The 26,470-nt window shown below is 45.0% G+C and overlaps 1 protein-coding gene across 3 annotated transcripts in view; it reads right to left on the reverse strand.

Annotated features, from left to right (window-relative positions):
* The window catches only part of SYNDIG1 (synapse differentiation inducing 1), a 179,851-nt gene that overhangs the window by 46,163 nt on the left and 107,218 nt on the right, over nucleotides 1-26,470 (reverse strand). For all 3 annotated transcript variants that reach the window (XM_047746679.1, XM_047746681.1, XM_047746680.1), the window contains exon 3: nucleotides 23,671-23,808. In XM_047746679.1, the coding sequence (XP_047602635.1) occupies nucleotides 23,671-23,808 (138 nt within the window). The remainder of the gene's footprint in view (nucleotides 1-23,670; nucleotides 23,809-26,470) is intronic.

Consider the following 26,470-nt stretch of genomic DNA (forward strand, 5'->3'; position numbering starts at 1 on the left):
TAAACAAACAAACAAACAAACAAACACCAAGATCCATTGATATGCTGTCTACAAGAAACTCATTTTAGATCCAAAGACACCTCCAGATTTAAAGTGAGGGGGTGGAAAACAATTTACCATGCTAATGGACATCAAAAGAAAGCTGGGGTGGGAATCTTTATATCAGGTAAATTAGATTTTAAGTCAAAGACTATAATGAGAGAAGAGGAAGGACACTATATAATATTAAAGGGTCTATCCAACAAGAAAATCTAACAATTTTAAATATCTATGCCCCTAACATGGGAGTAACCAATTATATAAGCCAATCAATAACAAAATAAAAGAAACACATCAACAATAATACAAATATAGTAGGGGACCTTAACACCCCTCTCACTGAAATGGATAGACCATCTAAGCAAAAGATCAACAAGGAAATAAAGGCTTTAAATGACACACTGGAAGAGATGGACTTCACAGATATATTCAGAACATTCTATCCTAAAGCAACAGAATACACATTCTTCTCTAATGCACATGGAACATCCACCAGAATAGATTACATCCTGGGTCACAAATTATGTCTCAACTGGTACCAAAAGATTGAGATAATTCCCTGAATACTTTCAGATCACAACTAAAACTCAATCACAAGAGGAAAGTTGGAAAGAACGTAAATACATGGAGGCCAAAGAGCATCCAATTAAAGAATGAATAGGTCAGTCAATAAATTAAAGAAAATTTTTAAAAAATCATGAAAACAAATGAAAAGGAAAACAAAACTGTTCAAAATCTATGAGATGCAGCAAAGTGGTGCTAAGAGGAAAGTATATAGTACTACAAGCCTTTCTCAAGAAACAAGAAAGTTCTCAAATACACAGCCAAACCATTCACCTAAATGAGCTGGAGAAAGAACAGCAAAAAACAAACAAACAAAAAACAAAACAAAACAACAAAACAACAACAAAAAAAACACCCTAAATCCAGCAGAGAAGAGAAATAATAAAGATCAGAGCAGAAATCAATGAAATAGAAACCAAAAAAAAAAAAAAAAAATAGAACGAATCAACGAAACTAGGAGCTGACTCCCTGAAAGAATTAATAAGATTGATAAACCCCTGGCCAGACTTAACAAAAAGAAAAGAGAAAGGAACCAAATTAATAAAATCTTGAATGAAAGAGGAGAGATCAGAAACAATACCAAAGAAATACAATTATAAGAACATATTATGAGCAACTATACTCCAACAAATTAGACAATCAGGGAGAAATGGATGCATGCCTAGAGACATATAAACTACCACAACTGAACCAGGAAGAAATAGTTAACCTGAACAGACCCATTACCAGTAAGGAAATTGAAGCAGTCATCAATAATCTCCCAACAAACAAGAGTCCAGGGTCAGATGGCTTCCCAGGGGAATTCTACCAAACATATAAAGAAGAATTAATACCTATTCTCCTGAAACTGTTCCAAAAAAAATAGAAATGGAAGGAAAACTTCCAAACTCATAAGATAAGCCCAGCATTATCTTGGTCCCCAAACCAGAGGCCCTATCAAAAAGGAGAATTACAGACCAATATCCTTGATGAACACAGATGCGAAAATTCTCACCAAAATACTAGCCAATAGGATCGAACAATACATTAAAAGGATTATTCACCACGGCCAAGAGGGATTTATTTCTGGGCTGCAAGTTTGGTTCAACATCCACAAATCAATCAGTATGATACAATACATTAATAAAAGAATAAGAACCATATGATACTCTCAATAGATGCTGAAAAGGTATTTGACAAAGTACAGCATCCTTTCTTGATCAAAACTCTTCAAAGTGTAGGGATAGAGGGCACATACTTCAATATCATCAAAGCCATCTATGAAAAACCCATAGCGACTATCATTCTCAATGGAGAAAAAACTGAGAGCTTTTCTGCTAAGGTCAGGAACACAGCAGGGATGTCCATTATCACCACTGCTATTCAACATAGTACTAGGAGTCCTAGCCTTAGCAATCAGACAACAAAAAGAAATTAAAGGCATCCAAATCAGCAAAGAATAAGTCAATCTATCACTCTTTGCAGATGATATAATACTTTATGTGGAAAACCCAAAAGACTCCACCTCAAAGCTACTAGATTTTGTCAGGATACAAAATCAATGCACAGAAATCAGTTGCATTTCTATACACCAACAACAAGACAGAAGAAATGGAAATTAAGGAGTTAATCCCATTTATAATTGCACCCCAAACCATAGATACCTAGGAATAAATCTAACCAAAAGGGAAAGAACATGTACTCAGAAAACTGTAGAATATTCATGAAAGAATTTGAGGAAGATACAAAAAAAGTGTAAAAAAGTCCCATGCTCATGGATTAGAAGAAAAAAAATTGTGAAAAGGTCTATGTTATCTAGAGCAATCTACACATTTCATGCAATCTCTATCAAAATACCCTCAATTTTTTTTCAAAGAAATGGAACAAATAATGTTAAAATTTGTATGGAAACAGAAAAGACCCTGAATAGTTGGAGGAATGTTGAAAAAGAAACCAAAGCTGGTAGCCTCACAATTCCAGACTTCAAGTAATATTACAAAGCTGTAATCATCAAGACAGTATGGTACTGGCAAAAAAACAGACACATAGATCAATGGAACAGAATAGAGAGCCCAGAAATAGACCCTCAACAGTATGGTCAACTAATCTTCAACAAAGCAGGAAAGAATGTCCAATGGAAAAAAGACAGCCTCTTCAACAAATGGTGTTGGGAAAATTGTACAGCCACATACAGAAGAATGAAACTGGACCATTTCCTTACACCACACATACAAAAAGACTCAAAATGGATGAAAGGCCTCAGTGTGAGACGGGAATACATCAAAATCCTTGAGGAGAACAAGGTGGCAAGCTCTTCAATCTTTGCCACAGCAACTTCTTTCTAGAAACATTGCCAAAAGCAAAGGAAGCAACTATTCGGGACTTCATGAGATAAAAAGCTTTATACAGCAAAGTAGATAATCAACAAAACCAACGGCATCTGACAAAATGGGAGAAGATATTCGCAAATGACACATCAGGTTAAGGGGTAATATCCAAAATTTATAAAGAAATTATCAAATTCAACACCCAAAGAACAAATAATCCAATCCAGAAACAGGCAGAAGACATGAACAGATATTTCTGCAAAGAAGACATCCAAATGGCCAACAGACACATGAAAAAGTGTTCCATATCACTTGGCATCAGGGAAATACAAATCAAAACCTTAATGAGATACCACCTCACACCAGTCAGAATGACTAAAATCAACAAGTCAGGAAGCGAGAGGTGTTGGTGAGGATGTGGAGAAAGGTGAACCCTCTTACACTGTTGGTGGGGATGTAAGCTGGTGCAGCCACTCTGGAAAACAGTATGGAGGTTCCTCAAAAAATTGAAAATAGAGCTACCCTATGACCCAGCAATTGTACTACTGGGTATTTACCCCAAAGATACAAATGTAGTGGTCCAACGGAGCATGTGTACCCCAGTGCTCATACCAGCAATGTCCATAATAGCCAAACTATGGAAAGAACCTAGATGTCCATCAACAGATGAATGGATAAAGAAAATGTGATGTGATATATATATATCCACATATATGTGTGTGTGTGTGTGTGTGAGTGTGTGTGTGTGTGTGTGTATAATAGAATATTGTGCAGCCATCAAAAAATAAAATCTTGGGGTGCCTGGGTGGCTCAGTGGGTTAAAGCCTCTGCCTTCGGCTCAGGTCATGATCCCAGGGTCCTGGGATTGAGCTCCGTATCAGGCTTTCTGCTCAGCAGGGAGCCTGCTTCCCTCTCTCTCTGCCTGCCTCTCTGCCTACTTGTGATCTCTGTCTGTCAAATAAATAAATAAATCTTTAAAAAAATGAAATCTTGCCATCTGCAGCGACATGGATGGAACTAGAGGGTATTAAGCGAAAAAAGTCAATTAGAGAAAGGCGATTATCATATGATCTCACTGATATGAGGAAATAGGGAAACAAGACAGAGAACCAAAAGGGAAGGGAGGGAGAAATGAAACAAGATGAAACCAGAGAGTAAGACATATCATAAGGGACTCTTAATTTCAGGAAACAGAGTTTGCTGAGTGGAGTGTGGTGGGAGAGATGGGGTGACTTGGTGTTGGACATTGGGGAGGGTATGTACTATGGTGAGTGCTGTGAATTGTGTAAGAATGATAATTCATAGACCTCTACCCCTGAAACAAATAATATATTTTATGTTAATTAAAAAAAAAAAGTGTGTGCTCTGAGACAGGTCTTCAGCCCAGGTCTGTGTCCTGATCACTGGCCGTTATGGTGTGGGGCCTCAGGTAAGTTATCTAATCTCTCTGAGAGTTGGTTTCCTTATCTATAAAGCAATTCTCCTGTCAACTAAGCATTGGAAGGGGGCTTGTGTGATAACACTCATGAAATGCCTAACCTATGCCTGGCACATGCAAATGCTTGGGAGACAATGGCCACTGTCACTATTTCTGTCCCTGCGGTGGATGCTGGGTGACATGCCCTGGCTCTGAGTGGCCAACAGTGATGTTTTAGATGAGGGATACTCTCCATTCCCCAAGTGCCTAACTCTTAAAATCATTTGCTTCTCGACCCCCATGTGCTGAAACCCTTAATTCACACTTCTTGATGTTGACAGACTACTATTGTAATTCTATGTTGGGAGCTAAGGGGAACTCACTCTGAGTTAAGATATATTTAGAGCCACAGCTAAGGTTGATTCTGCTTTAAGCCTTTCTGCCTAGCTTCTGAGTTCTGTTAAGTTGTTGGGCCATAAAATCAGCTAAAATCACTTGCAAGCCCAGCTCCCAGAGCCCTTCTTTGGTTTCTTGGCTTGCAACACACCATGTCACACAGGATGGGCGAACACTTCTTTCCTCCCCAGCTCTAAGGCAGGAACACCAGGAAGTCTATGTCAGAAGGCTAGTCACCATCTTCCCAATCAGATGGGGGCTGGTGCTTGGGGCACACCTGATTTCTGTCCTGGGCACAAAGAGTTAAAATCCTAACTCTAAGCCACCACTTCTCCATTACTTCCACCTTCAGTCAGACTGTCCCTATTTAAGGGAAAAAACAGAATTTATCTAGGGAAGAGCTCACTTACTTGTGAGATATACCAACTCACTTTGGGGTCTCCTTGCTCATGAAGTGATGAGGAATGATAAAGAATTTTCGGAAAGAATTGGTCTTTCTCTAAGAAAGTCAATTATCATATGGTTTTACCTACTTGTGGAGCATAAGGAATAGCATGGAGGACATTAGGAGAAATGAAGGGAAAAATGAAGGAGGGGAACCGGAAGGGAAGATGAACCATGAGAGTCTGTGGACTCTGAGAAACAAACTGAAGGTTTTAGAGGTGAAGGGATGGGAAGGGGGAGCCTGGTGGTGGGTATTAAGGAGGGCATGCATTGCATGGAGCACTGGGTGTTATATGCGAAAAATGGATCTTGGAACTCTACATCAAAAACTAATCATGCACTGTAGTGACTAACATAACATTAAAAGAAAAAAAAAGAAATTGTTCTTTCTCATGAAAAGCTGTTATACCAAGAATGGAAGCAAGCAGAGCTCACCTGCACTTAACCAATCATGTGCTTAGAGAACTCGATATATAAATTAATGCAATATTCACCGGGGCGATATTTTCTTGCTACTGCCAGGAAGAGGTTATGTAATGCAGCACAGTCATGCAAGTGACTTGGGTAAAGCAGGAAGACTCCTGTGAAGATGTGAAATTACAGGACAGCAGGGAGGGCTCCATGTACTTCCTGCATGTTGTGTTAGAACTCCTGAATTACAGGTTTATCCCATCCTGGGGATCATGTCTGACACCCACAGGAAGATGGGTCTGGCCCAATTCCCTATGAGTCTTGAGCCAAGTTGGTCCCCTCACCCATCTGAGATGGGCACCAGGGAATGGAAACAGCCAGGAAGTACTAGGATGTTTCCCTGGAGGATCTGTACTATGTGAAGGCCTGGGTAGCACAAGAAGGGCCTGAGAGAGAGCACCCAGCATGGGTTTCTGCAGACCAAATGAGTAGACCACAAGGTTGGAGGGACAAAGCCTCCTGGGGGGGAAGTGGCAGGTGAACCCAAATAGGTCTTAGGGCTGAGTGTAGGACAGGCTGTTGAAGGTAGAGACCCAAGTCCAGGCAGAAGGTCTCCAGTCTGTTCTACAGACCAGCGAGAGCCCCTGCAGTCTGTGAGCTGGGGCCCCACATGGGCTTATCTGTCTTGGCAGATATATTAGTAATGGAGGCTCCAGAACAGGGTTATGGGTTGGAACATGTTTCATGTCTCAGAAAACAAGTCATGAGGCCCTAGAGTCAGACAAAGGGACTGAGGGAGGCACAATGATGACGAGCTTTGTATAGAGAGACTTTGAGGATTCCCAGAGGATGCGGTGGGCAGAGTAGAGGGAGCCTTGTATGTGGGCAAATGCTACTTCCATGAACAGAAATCAAGAGAACCCTCACGTAGCACCCAGACTATCCTAAGCATCTCAAGATTCACACATAGGAGCAGATTCTAGACAATCCTCCGTGATTTGTGCCTGAGAACCCACCCTGGACAGAAAATCTCCGTCTGACCCAACAACTGAGATGCCAGCTCCTCCTCCTGCTACAATTGGACAGGTCCTGCAGGGAAGAGAGAAACTTTCTCTAGAAGACCAAACTGCCTGGAACAACTCCCTTTCATCCGTGGCACAAGGGCCCCTCCCTGGGAGTTGACAAGTACACCTTCAGCAAAGAACACCCACGGTTGCCTGAGTGGGACAGGCCAGCAGCTGCACTCAGGGCTCTGGCTTCCTTTAGCCCTGAGCATGTCAGCTGAACTTTGGGCAACTCCATTTCTCATGATTCAACATTCATGCATAATAAATCATGCCATGCTGTGAGTGTTCCTTGCGAGACACCTTGCCAATTACCTAAAACCAGCTTAAAGGCTGGAGCAATCAGGCACTGCATAAATCTGAGCTTCTTTTGTGGGCGGTGCGTGTAACTCAGGCACCCTGCTGTGGAATCAAGGATGGCGCCATTACCGGAGGTCTAGCTGATTAGCACTTGGCTCCCTCGTGTGTGATGCTACATGCATAGACCTGCTCCCAGGTGCCCTTGACAGGGTGATTCCAAATTGTTGTGTGGACACAGATGGCTCTGGAAGGAAGATTTGTCTCTTATAAGATTCATTCGGTTTTCAAACTCTGCATGTCATTTCCAAAGGAATGTGAGGCACCATAACAATCAAGCAAAATATTCAAAATCATCTCAGGAATGCAGATAATTTTTAATTTAATTTAATTTTTATTTTTATTAAAGATTTTTATTTATTTTAGAGAGAGAGAACGAGTGAGAGAACATGACTGAGGGGGAAGGGCAGAGGGAGAAGGAGAAGCAGAATCCCTATTAAGCAGAGAGCCTGATGTGGGGCTTGATCCCAGGACCCTAGGATCATAACCTGAGCTGAAGGCAGACGCTTAACTGACTGGGCCCCCAAGGCACCTCGAAAATTTTTAAAATTGAGCTCTAGGAACAGTCTTAAGATGTCTACCTCTTTACCAAACTATCATGTCTCCATTGCATTTTAGGATTTCTGGGATGATCATGAAGTATTGCCAGTCTGTTTTGGGGGCTTTCTGTGCCTGCAGACCATCCCAGGACAACCTGGAAGCTCTTGTGACTCCCTTGATGATAAAGAAGAGACCACCAGAGACCCCACGTGGTGGTGGTAGGCCCTGCGGTCCTGGGAGGGGGCAGATGGCCTTCAAGGGTAGCAGCTTAGTAAGGCTGGGGGATAATGACAGAATATGGGTAATGGAGAAGCCATGGGGTTCATGCTTGCTTTGAAAATGCCCAGTGAGTTTGAATGGAAGGTATAGTAGCAGGGAGGCTCCTGTTGGGTGATATTGTTCTCTTGGAGGTTGGATCTTGTAAGGGGAGCTCAGATAGGAAAGCTAAAGTGGAAAAGCTTTCTGGAGAGCCATAGTTGTGCTGAGATGCAGGATGGCAATGGTCCAAGACATGGCCAAAGGAGGTGACTGGCCCCAAGAGCAGCTGACTCATACTCATAAATTCACCACATATATTTCACTATTCCCCAGTGCACAGCCAGTTCTAGAAGACACCTCTCTCTGTCTGTGTATCTTGCTGCTGCCTAGTCCCCCAAGCAAAGTGAAGCATGTCATTCAAGAACTCATTACTTCATCATTTATCTTTGAATTATTTCTGGGATAACCAGCCCCACAGCTCTTCCCTACTAGCTCAGGAGCTACCCCTGTGGGGCTCTCAGTTCTTGCATGGGCTTGCACATTGTGGCGATGCAAAGCTCAGGTGGACAGAGATACAGAGGGACATAAACACATTCTGAAGTTGTGCTCCAAAGACTCCTTACTATTGTATATACAACCTAGACAACTTAAAAATTTAGAGTGCCTCATACAAGAAGAGATAGGGAAAATTAAGATGAGCAGTATAATGTGCATGCTCTGCAGGTCATAGTACATGCTGGGCTCAGTACATTACATGCTGTACAGTACATTACAGCAGTACAGTACATGCTGGGCATAGTACATGCTGGGCTTAGTACATAGTACATTTTCTCAGCTCTGAATTCAGCATCTATTAAGCTTTATGTCTGAAGTTCATATGATTCTCAAAGTTCCCGAAGATGCTTAAGTTCATCAAAAAGGCAAGAAAAGGGAGATTATCAAGAATACCCACCTTGAGGGGCGCCTGGGTGGCTCAGTGGATTAAAGCCTCTACCTTCGGCTCAGGTCATGATCCCAGGGTCCTGGGATCGAGCCCCGCTTTGGGCTCTCTGCTCGGCAGGGAGCCTGCTTCCTCCTCTCTCTCTCTCTGCCTGCCTCTCTGCCTACTTGTGATCTCTTGTTTACTTGATCTACTTGTGTCAAAAAAAAAAAAAAAGAATACCTACCTTGAGAGTCATCAGTCAGGGTCCTGTCCTCTTTCTATACAATTTTTTTTAAAGATTTTATTTATTTACTTGAGAGAGAGAGAGAGAGAGAGAGAGAATTAGCAGGAAGGGAAGAGACAGAGGGAGAGGGAGAAGCAGACTCCCTGCTGAGCAGGGATCCTGATGTGGGGCTCTATTACAGGATCCTGGGATCAGGACCCAAGCTAAAAGCAGATGCTTAACTGACTGAGCCACCAAGGTGGCCTCTTCTGTACCATTTTTTTTTATGCAGAGGTGAAGATGGTAATGTTATAAGTACCTTTAAAATACAAGATTGTTCCTATGGGTGTGGTAGTCAGGTAAGGGACTCTCTGACAGTGTTAGAGACTGAATTTCACTGACATCAAAATGGGAATATCAGAGATATACAAAAAATGGCCCTAGATTCCCAGGAGGATCTAAAATGTGCTCATTGACCAGTGACTCACCAAAACCCTTCTTGAATTGGTATGTTCAGCTTGCATCAATACACATGTGAGCTGAAACAAAGGAAGTTTCTGCCCTCTGTGCAAGCTGGCAATTACCGGTATGAACAGCAAGCTGGATCAGTAGCCTTGGCCTGTTCCCAGTTCAGAGGAGAGGCAGGCGTATCCCACTGACCACCCCTGACAAAAGCTGACTTGAGGCCATCTGAGGCTAATAGGGGATGTCCATGTAGCTGCATTTGGAGACACGCGTGGTGACCCTTTGTTGCCTCTGTCATGGACCAGGGCATGCCTGGCTAGGCTGGACTCAGCATCCAATAGCATGGCCAAGGTCCACTGCACAAAACCAGGAGCCTATGGTGCTGCAGGTCTGTGTTAGTTCTCAGGATGTCACAGGACTGGCGAAGGCACCTTAATCTTAAAAGAGATGCAAAAGAAACATGAACAGCCCTTCTTTTAGAGGCACACTATATCTTCAAAGCTTTATATACATCCTTTAAAAAGAAAAAAGTTTACACATTTGGAAATGTAATTTGAGGAAACCCATACGGCCAGATGGAAGAATGCAAAATTTAATACATTGAGATTTTAAACCTAGATTGAGAATCTGCTGGCATTGTCTGGCTCTGCCCTTGGACAATCAACATGTGGGTTTCTCTGCTACAGACAAATAATCACAAAATCAAGGTACTAATTACTGAGATAATGCATCTTCTATATCTGAAAAAAAATAATCCCTGTAATACACTCCAGGCAACAAAACAGACATGATGTATTTGTTCATTTATACACTGAAACTAGTTAAAATTCAGTAACTTTTATCCAACATTAGATTCTGGGGCGTGGGGGGAACAGCAAAAATCAGAAATCTGATTTGTCTTGGCTGCCCCAGATCATTAATATTTATATGGGATTGTTTAAGGTTGCAAAACAACTTTCAGAAGCTACAACCAGCATATTAAATGTGCATATGAAGATAGAGATATCCCTTGAGCAGGGGAGAGGGAGGGAGGAAAGAACGGAGGAGGAGAGAGGGAGAGAAGGGGAGAGATCTTTTGATGGTCATCAAGCTTCCACTGCACATTTTCCTGATAGAAGGTAAAATATATCCATCTGATATAGTGAGCACACTATTTTTGTGTGTGTGTTTTTAAATCATTTGTCTGCAAAGTCAACTATATTTCTGTGCCAGCCTAGGCTTTTGCAGCCATGGGTCTCCCTCCTCATAAGCTCAATTGACATGGCACTCACCTTGGGAGACTGAGGTGGACTTGTTCCAAGTCCTTTCCATCCATCTGCCCCTTGGTAGCATTTTTCTCCCCTTGTGACCCCTTCACTCCTGTTCCTCTGCACCCACTGGGGCAGACCTGTTTTGCCAGGTCTTTTTCCTGGACTCCAGCACAGGTTTTGTGGCATTAGTGGTTACCCGGCTGAACCAGAAAATCTCTACCTCTCTGCCTATTACCTTGGATGACTGGTAATTCTCAAGTGGAAAGTCAGATCCTACGCTAATGCAGAATCTGCTAGTGCCCACAGATGCATTCATTAGGTAATATATTCAGTTTACTGTGGGTCAGGGGACATTTGATATGATGAACTTGAGGACAAAAGAGAGGCGTGTTGAAGTGTGTGAAACACGGACTCCAAAATGAGTCGATGATTATGAATAGCACCATTTAGCATGTGTGGAATAGGCAAGGGTCCAGTTTTATGTGAATGCGCCTGTTCTAAACACACAACTTTGGAGCAAAAAGAATAACGACCATTTCAGAAGTCCGTCCTTGTGACAAGGTTTAGATGGGAGAACATGAAAACGCTGGTTTGTTTTGGTAAGAGAAGTGGTTAGAAAGATGGACAGGTGACAGCTTCTGAAAACACCCAAAGCATTTTTCTTCAAACATTTGAAAAGATTCCAGTCCCTTTTCACACCAGTCAAAGGTTCGCTGAGACTAGCGTCTGGCTGATGGGAAGGTGGAGGGAGATGAATGGCCCAGGGTCTTCCTCCATCTATCTCCAGTGACCCCAAGGGTATAAAGAGTTATCCACAGAGACCCCCACAGTGCCTGACAAATATGTCTGCTCACTTCCTTGCAAAATGATTTTTTAATCTAGAGATGAGTCTATTTTAGAACATACTGTTTCCATTCTGTGCTTCCTGACTATTCTTCAGGTTGTAATTCCAACCTGTTACTCTCTGGCTTAAAATGCTCTGTTAACAGGCAGACTCTCTGCTCTGCATTCAAGGCTCTCTAGCCCTTCCCTGCCTTCTCAGTCCTATGTCAGTCTGCTTCCTTCTGCAGCATAAAGCTGATGTCAGCGTGATTTATTCCCCCCCCCACCCTCAGTCACCTCTGTCTTTATTTTTTCCAGGTATGATGCGGGAACAAGCCAAATGGGGCAGAGAATTAACTGTCCCTGATAGCTGCTCCCAACCCATGACTGGCAGCACCTCCTCCTTTCAGTGGAGTGCCTTGGAAGAGCAAGATGTGCTCTGTCTCCCAGAGGATCCCCATGGGATTACTGCAGTTGTCCACTGTCCTTCAGAGGCATGTCCCCAGACGATTGTTTGGAGGCATGATTTAGTCTCTGTCATGGCCAACTTCTCCCAGCTGTGTCTGAACACCCTTACATGATACTACGTTTATAAGCCACATGGCTCCTCTTTAGGAAAAGAACAAGAAGAACATAGGTGTGCATAGCTCTCCATCAGACACAAATGTAACCAGGATTCAGTGAGCCTCTAAGAAGTGCCAGACCCTGTACTTGTTACCATTTACACAAGGATGTGACATCCTCTGAGTGTGCATAAAGCACAGATGGGCTTTGTCCCATTTCTCACACACCTGTTGACTGCAGTAATCTTGTACTTGGTTACTCATGCAGAACAAAGAGCCAGTTGAGCTTCCTGTTAGCACCAAAAGGAATGGGCATTCAAGTAGTAGATAATCTAAATTCTTCAACCAAGCCTTCAATTTTCTAATTAAAAAATATTCCTTTCATGAAATAAATATATTCCCCATATAAACAATTAAGGAAAGAGAGACATGCAGACTTCTACTTCTCGTAATGCCTCCAGTAACTTCTCTGCAGAAGACAGCTAAAAGCCCCAGAGCAAACATTGAAGAACATTTTTATAAGTATCAAAAATGTTGAAAAAAAAAAAAAGGTTATTAGCCAGAGGGAAGGCAAGAATCTGGAGAGGTAGACCAGGCACCAGGAGACACTTCTGCCCTGGTGATGTTTGCTGACCCACAAAAGGAGACTGAGTGGGAGTGTTTTGGTTACTTTTGGGGTTCAGAGCCCACTAAAGACAGAGATCCTGGCAAACCAGCCACTGCCACAGGATAGGGCACCAAAGAGTTATCATGGAAGAAACAGTGAAGTGAAAAGATATCTGTCCTCTCATGAATTATAGCCTGGCTTTGCATCTACCCAAAACTTGAGCTGGGGCGGGGGTCGCTGGGTGGCTCAGTCAGTTAAGTGTCTGACTCTTGGTTTCAGCTCAGGTCATGATCTCAGGGTGGTGAAATTGAGCCCAAAGGCTGGTTCAGTGCTGGGCTTGGTATTGAGCCAAGGGTGGGGTCTGCTTAAGAGTCTCTCTTCCTCTCCCTCCGCCCCTACCCCGCTCGCTCACGTGCACATGGTCTCTTAAAATAAAATAAATCTTAAAACCAAAACAAAACCAAAAAAATGTTGACTTTGGACTAAGGTGACCCTGAATTCTTCGTGCCCCAAGTCCTAACAAAAGCAAAGAAATACCTATCTGAAACAAAGTGGCATCCTTCTAATCCTCAAAATATTCCATTAATACACTTTAAAAACATTTTATTTATTTACTTGACACAGAGAGAGAGAGAGAGCACGAGCGAGTGCACAAGAAGAGGGACCTGCAGGAAGAGAGAGAAGCAGGCTCCCCACTGAACAGGGAACCCTAAGAAGGGCTCAATCCCAGGGTCCTGGGACCACAACCTGAGCTGAAGGCAGATGCGCAACTGACTGGACCACTCAGGCATTTCTCCATGAATACTTTTTCCCCCCAGATAATGACCAGCATACAACAACAAAAATCTAAGAACATATGTCATGAGTAAGAACAAGGAGAAGTTAAAAAATAGACTCACAGGATTCCCTGACATTATAATCATCAGCCATAAATTATAAAAGACCTCTGCTTACCATGTTCAAGAAAACAAGAGGTTTAAAATTCTGGCAGCTAATCACTATAAAAAAAAGTGTTACAGCAGATCTGAAAAAGAGGAAACAAATTCTAGAGCTGATGCATTAAAAAGAAAAAGAATATTCTAACTTGGTGAATGGTTTATCAGAAGCTTCACTCCAACTGAAGATGGAACTGCCACCCAGAATTCCATATCTAGTGAAAACACCTAGAAGAATGAAATTAATAAAATGATATTTCCAATGACACAAAACAGATACATTTCACCAGTGACCCATATTCAAGGAAATTCTAAAGGATATTCTCTAGATAAAAGGAAAACCATGCAAGCCAGAAGGTCAAGGATTTAGGAAGAAACAAAGAATGAAGTGGAGGACGCAAATACAAGCAAATAAATATTGACAATATAAGACAGTAACAATAATATCTTCTTGAAGGCACATCTGTCTACCCACCCTTCTATGTATATACAAAAAAGGAAATAAGGCCCAAATTCATACTTTGAAAACATTAATAAATTTATCATGTAGATGAAACTGACAAAATTCTAGAAAAATACAACTTTCCAGAATGCAACCTAACTTATCAATGTTAAATACATTAAATCAGTAACTAAAAATCTTCCTCCAAAGAAAGCTCCAGGCCCAGATGGCTCCACCAGTGAATACCATGAGAGAGAAAACAAATAAATAATTTCAGTTTTATATAAACTTTCAGGGAACAGAAAAACAAGGCAATGAATGCAAGCTCAGTTTGACATTTTTCAATCAGCCAAGGCAATTTGCTTTGTTGTAGGTTGAAGGAAAACACTCATATAAATTTTTTCATTTGCACAAAAAGCTTTTGATAAGTTCGACATCCTTTCATGATTAAAAAATAAGATATCTGAAAGCTCTTATGTCTCTATTAAGGTTGGAAATTTTCCTTTAGACACCTGAGACACTATAAGGATGTCACTTATACTGATCACAGCTTTTGCAAGTGTAGTCAGGAAAGATAAAGTAATGAGGGCTTGGGAAAGTAAATGTAGGGAATAAATAATAAAGATGCAAAGAAGCGAGCCCTATGGAAGTCATGACCATACTCACTGGTGGGGTCAGGGGCCAAGGTCAGAAGGGAATGTGGCAGGGGGACATGGAGGTATTGTATTTCTTGACCTAGCTGATGGTTACTTGGCCACCTGCTTTAGACTAATTTGTTAAGCTATGTGGTTATACATGTGTACTGTTCTGAGTGTTATTTTCAAACTAAGAATGGTTTGAAAATCACGTTCACATTAATGATGTTAAAACAAACACACAAATAGGGGCACCTGGCTGGCTCAGTTGGTGGAGCATGCAACTCTTGATCTCGGGGTTGTGAGTTTGAGCCCCATGATGGGGGTAAATACTACTTAAAAATAAAATCTTAAAAAACCCAAAGAACACACACACACACACACACAGACACATACACACACAAAACATGAAAAGTAAACACAAACACACTTGTGCAAAGGAGAGAAAAGCTAGTTATTGCCTGTATTTGGAGTTATTTTCTTTCCAGTCCCTTTCCGTTTTTCTGACTTTCAGAAATGTATAACAATATATCCCACTCTCGGAGAGCTAAACATTGTAATAAAGGAAGACTTAAAAAAGGAATCAATTGGCTGATTCTTCCAACAAACAACCATGGGATAATTTTTCAAGCCACAAACTTGTTCTTGTTGGAAGGATAAATGGGGACTGATAAGAAAATTAATAAAAGATAATTTTTACATGGGAACTCAAATCAGCATTAAATTTAAAAAAAAAAAAAAGTGATCATGGATGAGACTGAATTAGAACTTCTCGGTACCAAATGCTGGTACAGAGGAACTCTCTTGGCATTGCAGTGATTCCGTACAGCCTAACCCCCAGGACCCCCCTTTTGGTGTGCCAGTGAACCTGCTATTGTGATCCTGAATAAACAAACTTGCTAAGCTTCTGCTTCCTTACTTGCTGGGCCCAAGAGAACCTGTGTCTTGGCCAATGGTCCTCATGAGGATGAAATGTTATCCACAGTAAACTTCCTCCACAGAAGTGGATCTGAGTGCATCTGAAAGATTCATAAATAGCACAGACCCTGATGTGAACAGGGTCTATCCACCTTTCCCAGCTGTGCAGTGGTGATAATACTGCTACCTCCTTCTATAGGGCCTTTATGAGAATTAGGTGCCCATAAAGCACTTTGCACCCTGCCCAGCTTGAATTTAAGGCAATGCTCTTACTGTAGTTCTCACTCCATGGAAGGGTGCTGCTCTTGCCTAGTACAGGATAAAGGCTGGATGTCAGCTTATTATACCACCCACTTTCCTTTTGGTGTCAGGTCAGTGCAGACCACAGAGAGTCTTCCTGCTACATTATCAATGCTCCTGTGTCCGTGGAGGAGGGGCAGCCCTCGGGCGATAACAGGATAGAACCTCAGGTTGTTGATGCCCAGGTGACTAGCTCAGCACCTGTGCTTCCTGGAGAAGGGACAGGAGGAAAGGCATGAGACACATCTCCTGCAGCTCAGAGTCCCTCAGCCTCCTGCCTCTGGCTGGTCACTGACTGCTCTGGCCCAGGCCTTTCCCCCACCACAGCCAAGGCAGCATGACACTCCACCTGTGCAGGCCATGGGAGTGGGACAACACTCCCTCTCCAGTGGCCCCTGCCAGAATGGTCCTGTGAGCTGGGAGGTGGTAACCAGCGTGGTAAGGCACTTCCATTTCTTTCCTTCCTTCTATGTACCTCTAAATAAAGCATTAATGCCCCAACCTTGCTGTAGGTTCCACGTCTAGGGAGCCTGGGGCAAGTCCAGGAGGGTGACAGATTTTTCTGCTTGGTGCCCATCAGCCTGCTGCAGTGGTGTTACGCATCTCCCAGGGCCACACAGGGGAAGTAGTAGCCTGAGGCATTCCAGCTCCCAGGCCTGGGCCAGGGCCTCCGTCATTCACTGCAGCAAAGGCTCACTCTCTCTCAGCCCAGCGTCTCCTGGAGAATAAGGCCAAAACTGATACACAGCCTAATAACTGTAGTTCTTTCAGAATCAGACATAACAAGGAATGGGGCAGTCCCTGGAGAAGTTGAAGCACGTCCTGAAATACTAGAACAGAAACAAGGAAAAACACACATAGCCTTTCCCACAACATAAAGCCAGAATCTCTTCTGCACACACTATTTCTCCCCTTCAGCTTGCATTTTTAGTTGCAGAAAAATGCACAGTGGACATCCATCATCTCTCTCCTGAGCAACGCTGCCAAGGCGGCTCCTCCAAGTGCATCCTGGAAGACCTTGAGAGGCCTTGGGTGATAGGCTGGGGGTAAGGAAGGAAGGATGAGCAAATTCAGGGCCAATCCCTTTCCTGATCATGGAGGAAACAATCCCATCTCTTCAGCATGCCCCAGACACCACATGCACCTCTCTATGGTGTCGTGAAGCTCCCTGCATCCCAGCAACAAGGGCTACTACTCCTTTGCCTCCTGCATGAGCCACACGTGTGTATAGGGAGTGACACTGGAGTGCCCCATAGTAGGCACAGAGACTAATCACGTAAACATGAAGGTGACTAGTTGATGGTCATATTGACGTCTGGGTGTGTGGGGGGCAAGAGCAAGGACCCAGAAACCACATGGAGGTAAACACATGTGTGGGCACTGTGGAGAAGTGATGTAACAAAGAAAAAGGTGTCTTCACATTTAATCATCTCTCCAGGTGGCAAAATAAACACACACACACACACACACACACACACAGAGAGAGAGAGAGAGAGAGAGAGAGATACACAACATGGGAATCATTCCAGCTGCAAGAGGTCAGAAGTCTAGGCACTGAGCAGAAGTCCCTAACGGTTTCCTGCTTCATATTTTTAAGTAATCTGACCAATCTCGCATTTTTCTAAGAGCAATCAGTTTGTTCTTTCAATGTCAATAAAGTGGAAGATGAGACAAGTCATCCAAGTCCTGATGGCCCCATGGGTTGGTTCTTTCAGCTCCATTAGAATGGTGGCTCAAGAACCAGCTACATAAGTGAATCCAACAAATGGCATTATTTGGCAGTCTGCAAGGAAACTGTGTCCTCACCCTCTTTGAGAGGCACGTCTTGAGAGTGATTACAGAAAAGTTTGGGGTCTTTCTCGGAAATGGGGTGAAAACATTGACAAGAATCCTATGAATCAGCCGTAATCAATTAGTATTGATATCCAAGGTGGAGATTCAGGAGAGAAGCATTTCATTCCTGCTGGACAGTGATGCTGTCCCTCATGTCTTCTACCAGGGCTGATCTGAGCAACAGGTGTTTATGCCCCAAATTCCATAATTGTTTTCCTCCACCTTTGTAAAATTTACACAGTCACTTATTCAGAGGGAAAAAAAAAACAGTTTGCAATGTACTCGACTTGTGTTTCTACTCTGCTAGAGAAAGTCAAATTCAGGAAAAATAGTAAGTACCTTTCATATATATTACTACTAAGGATTGCCTGGTTCTCTCCCATAATTTAATATTATCCAGTCCTACTGAAGTCAGATGGGGAAAGGACAGACACATCCCTAAGAGCTATTATCAGGGTTGCTATTTCACTGAGAACACAAGAGGGGAGGATTCTGTGGTCCAGAACACTGCTGGATGGTCTATTCCTGGATGATTATACCAGTCTCCAGCAAGGTGTCCCAGCTTCTACCCTCATCCTCTACAGGCTCGCTTGATAGAGTATACACAGGTGGTGTCTTTCCTCTGCTCAAATACCCCAGTGGCTTCTCGGCCCAAATAAAAAGCCTGAGTCACTGTTACAACCTAAAAGGCACTGTGAAGTCTGCCCCCACTTGCCCCTCTCTTGGCTCATTTTCTCTTCCACACCCAGAGGGCACCTGCTGCAACCACAGTGGCTTCCACATCATTCCCTGTGTGCACCAGGCATGTTCCCCACTCTTCCTTTGTGCTGGTTATCCCTCTGCCTGAGATATTCTTCCTCAAGAGGTCCACCTGGCCAGTCTGTAATTTCATCATGAAATGGCACTGCCTCAACAAGCCTTTCCATGGCCACCTATTTAAAAATGTATGTTCCATATCCATTTCCTACTTAATTTTTCTCTTGTATAATGTATCTCTATTGGACACTTGAAGTTTATGTGTGTGTGTTCTCCACTTTTCTTGATAAGAATGTTGACTCTGTGAAGGTGGAGTTCTGTGCTTTGTTCACCGCTGCATCCCTGCACACGGAGCAGGGCCTGGCGCATAGTAGGTGCTCAATAAATAGCAGATGAATGACTGTATTTAAGGACACTCTTATAGGCCGGGTTGTACTCTCATTCTTCTATTTTTCATATACAGAGTTTCCTCTTTTTTCTCCCTAATTTTTCTAATTCCCTTTGCTAGTGCTATTCATAATCTGGTTTTAATCTGGTTTTAATACCCTTTTCTCATTTAATTTCCATTATAATTTTGCAGTTAGTAAAAGAAAGAAACATTTTATAAAATGGAATGAAATCAAGACATAATAACTACTGGAATGCAGGAGATGTTTGCCACAGAGGCAGCTCAAGCAACCCTCCAGCCTGTCTGAGGCTCAGCTCCAGACCCAACGCCTCCTGGGGGAGGGTCCCCAACCTCTGTCTTGATAGCACCTGCCCTGTGGGATTGAGTAAAGGTAAAGGTACTGAGGGCAAGCACCACTATCTTGTCTAGAATGGACCTTTCTTTCTTACTACAACATGCTTTAAGTGCAGTAAGGCATGGTGGATTTAGAAACAAGTACTGTACTACTATTTTTGTTTGCAAACAGATAAAAGTCAAACTATATTGCAGAAGATTGGGTTTTAAGGGTTAGAAATATTGCTATTTACCTCATGTACTCATACTTGCTATCTCTCCAATTTCTATACATCATTTAACCCTTTGAAACTTCAGTTTTCTCATCCATAAAACGATAACAACTGCCCACCTTTCAAACTCATCGCAAAGATTAAATAAGAAAAGATGTGCTCAGTAACCAGCTCCCAGCAGGCACTCAGCAAATTAGGGCTTCATTTCTATCCTCCACATTATTCAGAAGCCTCGGTTCCTAGGTGGAGCTACCAACATTGTACACGACACTTCCTGCCCTATGAATTGATTTATAAAACCTGCTTGCATTGAGAGCTGGGTCGGACAACTGATGCAGCTGGAGTAAAACAAGGCTGTGGACAAATGTCATGCCCCTCCCCCCACCGGCCTCCACGTGGACTCTTGAGTCCTCCATCCCCGTGGGCCCAGGCAGCTGCCTCCTCCAGAGGTGCTCTGCACCAGGCCATACCAGTAGTCTCAGCGCATGGCCAGACACCCCGACCTTAGGACAACATCCGACTTTGCTGAACCCCGATTTCATGGCCCAGAGAGTGATATGATGGCAGTGCTGCATCACAGATGCCCTATGCTCAAATGCAGATTACCAGGCCCTTTCCCCGATGCTCTGACCCAGCAGGTCTTTGGTGAGGTCAGGCAACGTGCATTGCAAACTGTGCTGGTGTGTTGATGCTGCTGGTCAGGACCCGGCCCCGAGAAAGCATGTGCACAGTATTTAACGTGGGACCAGCACCTATGACGTGCTCAGCAGCTATCACCTAGCTTGCTAACACCTTCAGTACTATTGTCCCCATTACTTAACTAACCTTATTTGAATTATAAAATCTGTTGGAGAAAATATCCTCTGTCTCCTTCCAGGTCTCCCTTCATGAGGGACCCACATGGGTATAGACAACTGGGATTTCCAGTAGAGCACGGTCAGCCCCTGATACTTTGCAGGAACCTTGCAGGGACCATCTCTCTATGTTCACTTCTGTGGCCTAACTGGCTACATGCTGTAGGCTATTCTGATACCATTTTGTGGATCAGGAAGCTGAGGTGTGGTAAAGTTGCCTGCTGACCTGGACCCAGCTGGAATAAGGCAGAATAAAAAATAAGCCAGGTTTTGTAAGTCCAGGGAACCTATTAATTCTCCTCCCCACTGCCCTGTGTCATCTATTCATTGAGATTTGCTTTGTTTTGTTTGCCTGGAATGGACTCACACATTTCTGAATGGCTTGCTGAGTGATTATTTTGACAACACACAGACATGATGTAATTGTCAGTGACTACACTGAGATCTGATCTATGAAAAAAGGAAAAGAAATCACCCCAAATCACACTTAGGCATCGAAGATTTCCTTGTGAATAGCATTTGCAATGTGAGGGATCCTGTCTTCCCAGATGGCTGTGACCTTCCTGCCTCAGTACCCCCACACCTGAGGGCAGCAGCAGGCCCTGGGAGCAGCCCACAAAGGACCCCGGAGAAATGGGCTTGGCTCTGGGCTCTCCTCTCTCCGTGCATGCAGGGAGAGCTCCCAGCTGCCTTTGCTCAGGAAAGCACTGATTTAATCAAGTGTAATGACTCTCAGAGTGTCTGTTCTATGATGTGCCCTATCCTCTCCCCTCCAATGCCTGCTGCAGATTTTGTGTCTGCAGTTGGGCTGAAGAGACACACAGAATGCACAGCAGCCTGATGGCTGGGCTGGAGCACCATGTGCCCGGGACTGGGTGTCCCCCAGATCTGCAGGAAAGCCCTGAGCTGCCAAAGCTCTAGGCTGTCAAACAGCAAGCGTTGTGGGGAGAAGGTTCGGGACATGGGTCCTGTGATAGGCACTAACCTGAAGAGAGTTCTCCAAAAGATGTAGTACCCTTTCTTTGCTGGGGTTCCACTGAAGGAAATCCATGCTCACAGTACTAGGAAAAGAAGGACTGAGAGCCTGGGAGTTGGAGGGACCCCGGAGCCCGTCCTCTAATTTCAATGCTGCAGGCATTCAAAAGTATTTGCTTTTCACTTCAGAGCAGTGTGACCAGAGGCCTCCACAGACACTGCATTTCACATTCGCTGTGAAACGAATAATCAGAATGGTCTTTACAACCAAAGGTGTTAACCGTCATGACACATCAGGCCCAAGTAAGAGGTTCTTAAGGTGTGAAGAATAAAATTACTTTCCGAGAAAGAACCTAAATGCCAGCCTTGGCAGTTGTGGCCCTGATATTTATTATAGTTGCAATCTTTCAGACAGAGATCCTGTGCACAGTTCGTCCTGCTCCAGAGATGGGGCCTCACCTAGGATGTGGAGCAGCCAAGACAGGGCAGCCTCTCCAGCCTTTCCCTGTGGCCAGTCATTTACCAGAGCTCATTTCTGCCCAGCGCCCTGTCTGCACATTCACGCTGATGTTGGCTGCCACACCTTTGAGCAGGTAACATCCGCCCCCATGGAATCCAAGGGGAAAATATCCCATTGTAAAATTTGGCAATCAAAATATAGCTCTGATGTCAATGGTACTTCCCAACAACCCCAGACAAGGTAGGTAAACGGCTTTCTCAGCTGGGTTGACCCAGGAGGTTAAGAGTGACCTGCCCCGCCTTACCACTACAGTTGGCGGGACTGGGATTCATGGGTGAAGGCTGATGTCACACATACATCTCATGGGAAAAGCCTGAATTCCCTGTGATGTGGGAGAAGCTGGTTCTCTATGTCCCATACTCCTGTCCTTCCTTTTCTAATAGTGAGACTACCCTTTGCAGCTTGCTCACGCATGTTCCGGGTGCAGTTTACACAGGAGAGGACAGGCTCTGGGCCTTGGGGATCTTCTTCAGAGCATGTTCTGCACACTGAGGGCATCTGTGTACACGTCTGTCTCCCAACCCCACTGTGTGCCCCAATCCTCGCCCATGTAGTAGTGCCCATGTCCCCTTCTTGGGGTCGAGGTATACCCAGGTCTGACTCCCCCCACACAGCTACCCAGGCCTCTGCCAGGCCTGGAGTCTTGCTCCCTGGCCCATGCCTATTTCCCCAGAGAAGGGTGTTTTTGGCATTTGTAGGAGAAACTCACAAAAGTGAAGGTCAGACAGATCCCCCAGGCCAAGCTGGATAAGGAACAACTGCTCAACACAACCCCAGCAGTGCAGGACTGCCCCATCCTCCATCTGGCCCCACCCAGTAGCTTGTAGAATCTGGACTACAGAGCAGGGCTGGGAGGTGGGCCTGCTTCATTACTTCTTGGAGGGGTCTCTCCAGAGTCCCTGCTAAGAAGCATCTGTTCTCAGGGGTGTTCACTGCTCTTCCCTGCTCCTCCATGATGTCACAGAAGGAAGGAGGAGAGAAAGGTAAATGTATCAAGGGACTCTCCTCTCACCAAACAAAATGAGGTCAGCACAGAACCCTGTAAAAAGCAGTGAGAGGTTACTGCTGGACTCAGCCAGGAGACCTGTTTTCAAGCCAGGAGAAATAAATGTTTCTAACCCAAGACCTGTCAGAGCCCCAGAACCCTAGAAGCAGGAAAGGGAGCACTGGCTGCTGAGGGATGCTCGGCATGCCCCAAGGACACACATGATTGTGGGCTCTGCGCTCACCCTGCTGATCCAGGGAGCCGCCTTCCTATGGTCTGGCTGGGATGATGGTGTGGGTGTGGGGATGCTGAGACACTCGGGGGTTGGCAGAGTAACAAAAACCAGGACTGAGACTGTTTCTATGCGAGTACTCTTCATTTGCTAGAGAATATCTTTCAAAGCCTGTCTTCCATGAAGGCACAACAAGAAGGATGCTTTGCATGAAAAAGGCCTGGGTACCGACCCCCAGAAGCCCTCATGCTGAAGGAAGGAGGGCAAGATTCACCATCCGATGGGCCATGTCCTCCAGCAAAACTTCAGCTAGGGAGGGGCACACATGGACTGCTGGAAACTAGAACCTATTTTGTATGAATGAGACTGACTGCAGAGAGATCCACCCCCATGCCCCACCTACTTTCCCAGCAAGTCTAGGGTGCCTCCCAGGGCTGAGTCCATTCCACATCCCAGCCTGCTTTTGTCAGGAAGCCCTCTTCCTGAGGACAGCCTGCCTTGCCCTGGGGGCCATGAAGCAGTCCCAGCAGGCTGAGGTGAGGCCTCCTGATCTCTTTCTCTCCTGGGCCTGTCCTCCATACAATGCAGGCCACGTGGGAAAACCTGAGCTGCACAGTCTTCTCGGGCTCTCTTCCTCAGTGGCCTCACTGTGCTGCATGTGGGGCCGATGGAGAGAGGCTTACCTCATGGGACAAGTAGAAGGCCGCGATGCCTAAAGGCCAGAAGCAGCAGAGCATGGAGAAGACGCTGAGGCCCAAGTGGTCCCTTGGGGGCATCATGAGGAAGTTGTCCTCACTCTCTGTGTCACTTGAGTAGTCGCTCTGCAAGAGAGAAATGGGCAGGGATGGGACAGAAGAAGAGATCATTAACAATGGAGTCACTCTACAATGCCCCAAATGTGGATGTCGAAACTGGGATGGTCACTGATGCTACTGTGCAGTGATAGGAAGGAAGATTCCTTCTCCGAGAAAGGAAGAAAGGAAGGCCCCAGTTAAGGAAAACTTTATCAAGAATAGGAGGAGAAAAATTCCAAGTACTTGGCTCTTGGGTTCCATAGAAGATCAAATACTACAGAAGTCCATTATTTCACAGATCTTTGGGATCCAGGGACACAGGATGGGGACAGAAGTTTAACCTATGCGAGGATGGGATGGGCACATTCAGAAGGCACACTCACCAGCATGTGGACTCCTTTCTTTATTCTAAGACTTCAAACTTGTTTACAGGGTTAGGCAGGGGCCGCTTGGGGCAAGGGGATACTCCTTGAAACCCCTTCATTTCCTCAGACTCTGATCTGAGTTAGGACATTGCTGGGCCTAGCGTCAACCCTGGGTGTCCACGTTCCTTCCAGAGGAGCTGATGGCTGCTTCATGAGAAAGCAGCTCTGTTATGAGGCCATTTGGCAAGCCCATGGGCTCATCCCAGGCCTGGCAGAACCTCCTAGGGAGTCTGGTGCAGGGTTCAGGGACTGGCACAGGGATTTGTAAAAAGTAGCTCGAAAGGCTCCAGCACTCACCAAGTATGGGAACCATGGATCAAACCTCCCTGCAGAAGGCTCCCTAGCTCCAGGATGCTAGACAGCTGGTGTCCCCCCACCACCCCACCTCTAGATGCTGTGCCTACAGGATGCTTTTCGCCTCATGGGTTGTTCCATTTGTTGGGTCCCCATCATGAATCTTTTCTCCTCATTAAAACATGGCACACTTATGCTGGTTCATCCAAAAACCAGGGCCAGCGTATCTCCATGCTTATTTTATACAAAGACAGAATCACATTTTACTCCAGATTTTGTTTCCTAAAAAAGAACCAGAGCATCTCTTCCTGAGAGGGTCATTAGCTTCCTCACTCCCTTTGCCAGTGCCAGCGGTGGTTAAACACACAGCCTCCGGCTGTAGGGCAGGCAAAGGTACTCGGTGCACGCTGCAGACAGCCTGGTCGCTGCCTCAGGTGGCTTCAGGGCAGGCACTGACCTGAGGCCCCAAACACCCAGGTGGACACTGAGTGTGAGTGAGCCTTGTGCTATGTGGACACCATCACTGCCACGACCACCCCAGCAGTGCCACTGTGTACTGCCCCTGACATTCCGGTGCATGGACAGACAGATGAAGTCCCCAGGGGGCCATGGGCCCCCTCCCTATTTGGGTTAACTAAATGCACATATCACTGCCATTCAGAGCCTCCTGTCAGTGTGCAGACAGCCACAGGGCTGCTGGGAATTAATGGGAACTTCCCACTAGTATTCTGTTTCTGTGTCGTTGAGGGAGAACAGGCACATTCTCTTGGTCTCATTCAAATCACAAATAAGGACCCTCTCCAGAGGCCCGGTGCTTGAAGTGGGCTATGCATTGTCTACACAGCCCCCATCCACCCATCACACACTTGCACACATGCACACCGCCCTCCCACCATGGGTCAGAGACTGGGAGGGATCCCTTGTCACAGGGAGCTGGCTCCTTCCTACCAAGCAGGTTCTCTACCCTAGGAAGACACTGGCCCCTGGGGTGCCAGCCACTCCACGAGTCTGGACCACAGGGCTTCCCCGAGACAGAGCCCGGTCTGTGAAATTTCTATGCTTTTCACTCTGTAGCACTGCTTTCCATAAGGTCTCTCAAACAATGAAGGGAAATGAGAATCATGGTCCTTATGACTATCTGGAAATGGCACTGAGCCACCCCTGGAATGGACAATTCACAGGTGAGACCCGGGGCTGGAGGGCTGGCCAGGGAGAGATGTGCATGTGTCAGCCTGCTGGGAAGCCAACATCTTTGATCTGAATGGAGGGGTGCAGTGTTCTAGGCTGGGCCTGAGTGTCTTCATGGCTGTGTGTCTCCAGACAAGCAGCCATATGTCAAGGCTACTTGGCCTCCAGACTCTCACTCTGGAAACAGGAGAGTGTCAGCAGCTTTGGGTGGCTTAGCCACAATGCAAAGGGTCCTCTGCACGAGGAGCTGGCGAGGTCTGGGAAGGGAGGCACCTGTAGTGACAGTCCCAGGGCAGGGGTGACGGTGACCAGAGGGCCCGTGGGAGGGGTGGAGGATCAGGTATAAAAGAGCAGCCACTTCTCTCAGCACAGGACACAGACGTGGAGCTAATGAGCTTTACACCAACCCATCAGGATGCTACAGGTGGAAGTGCTTGCACATGGCCAACAACTCTGTCTATGGGTATTTTCGTTTCTTAGCTTTTAGAGGGCTTTTTGTTTGTTTCAGTTTACTAAGAGTTTTATATACCTGCACTGGCTGGAGTCTCACAGCAACTCTGGAAATAGGTGTAGTTACTATTTTTATTGTTATTTCTATTTTATGAAGGACAACACTGGGCTCTGAGAGCTAAACGTCTTGCCAAATACCAGAACTGCCCAATCAGTGGCCACTCCTTCCAGAACTTTGTAGTGTAAGCTGTGCTGGTCAGCAACCCCTGCTGAAAGCAAACCCCATTTTGGCTCAGGTGCATCTTGCCCAAAGGTGAGGTGTCTTCTCTGCC

Source organism: Lutra lutra, chromosome 9, assembly GCF_902655055.1.
Source record: "Lutra lutra chromosome 9, mLutLut1.2, whole genome shotgun sequence".
Lineage (NCBI taxonomy): Eukaryota > Metazoa > Chordata > Mammalia > Carnivora > Mustelidae > Lutra > Lutra lutra.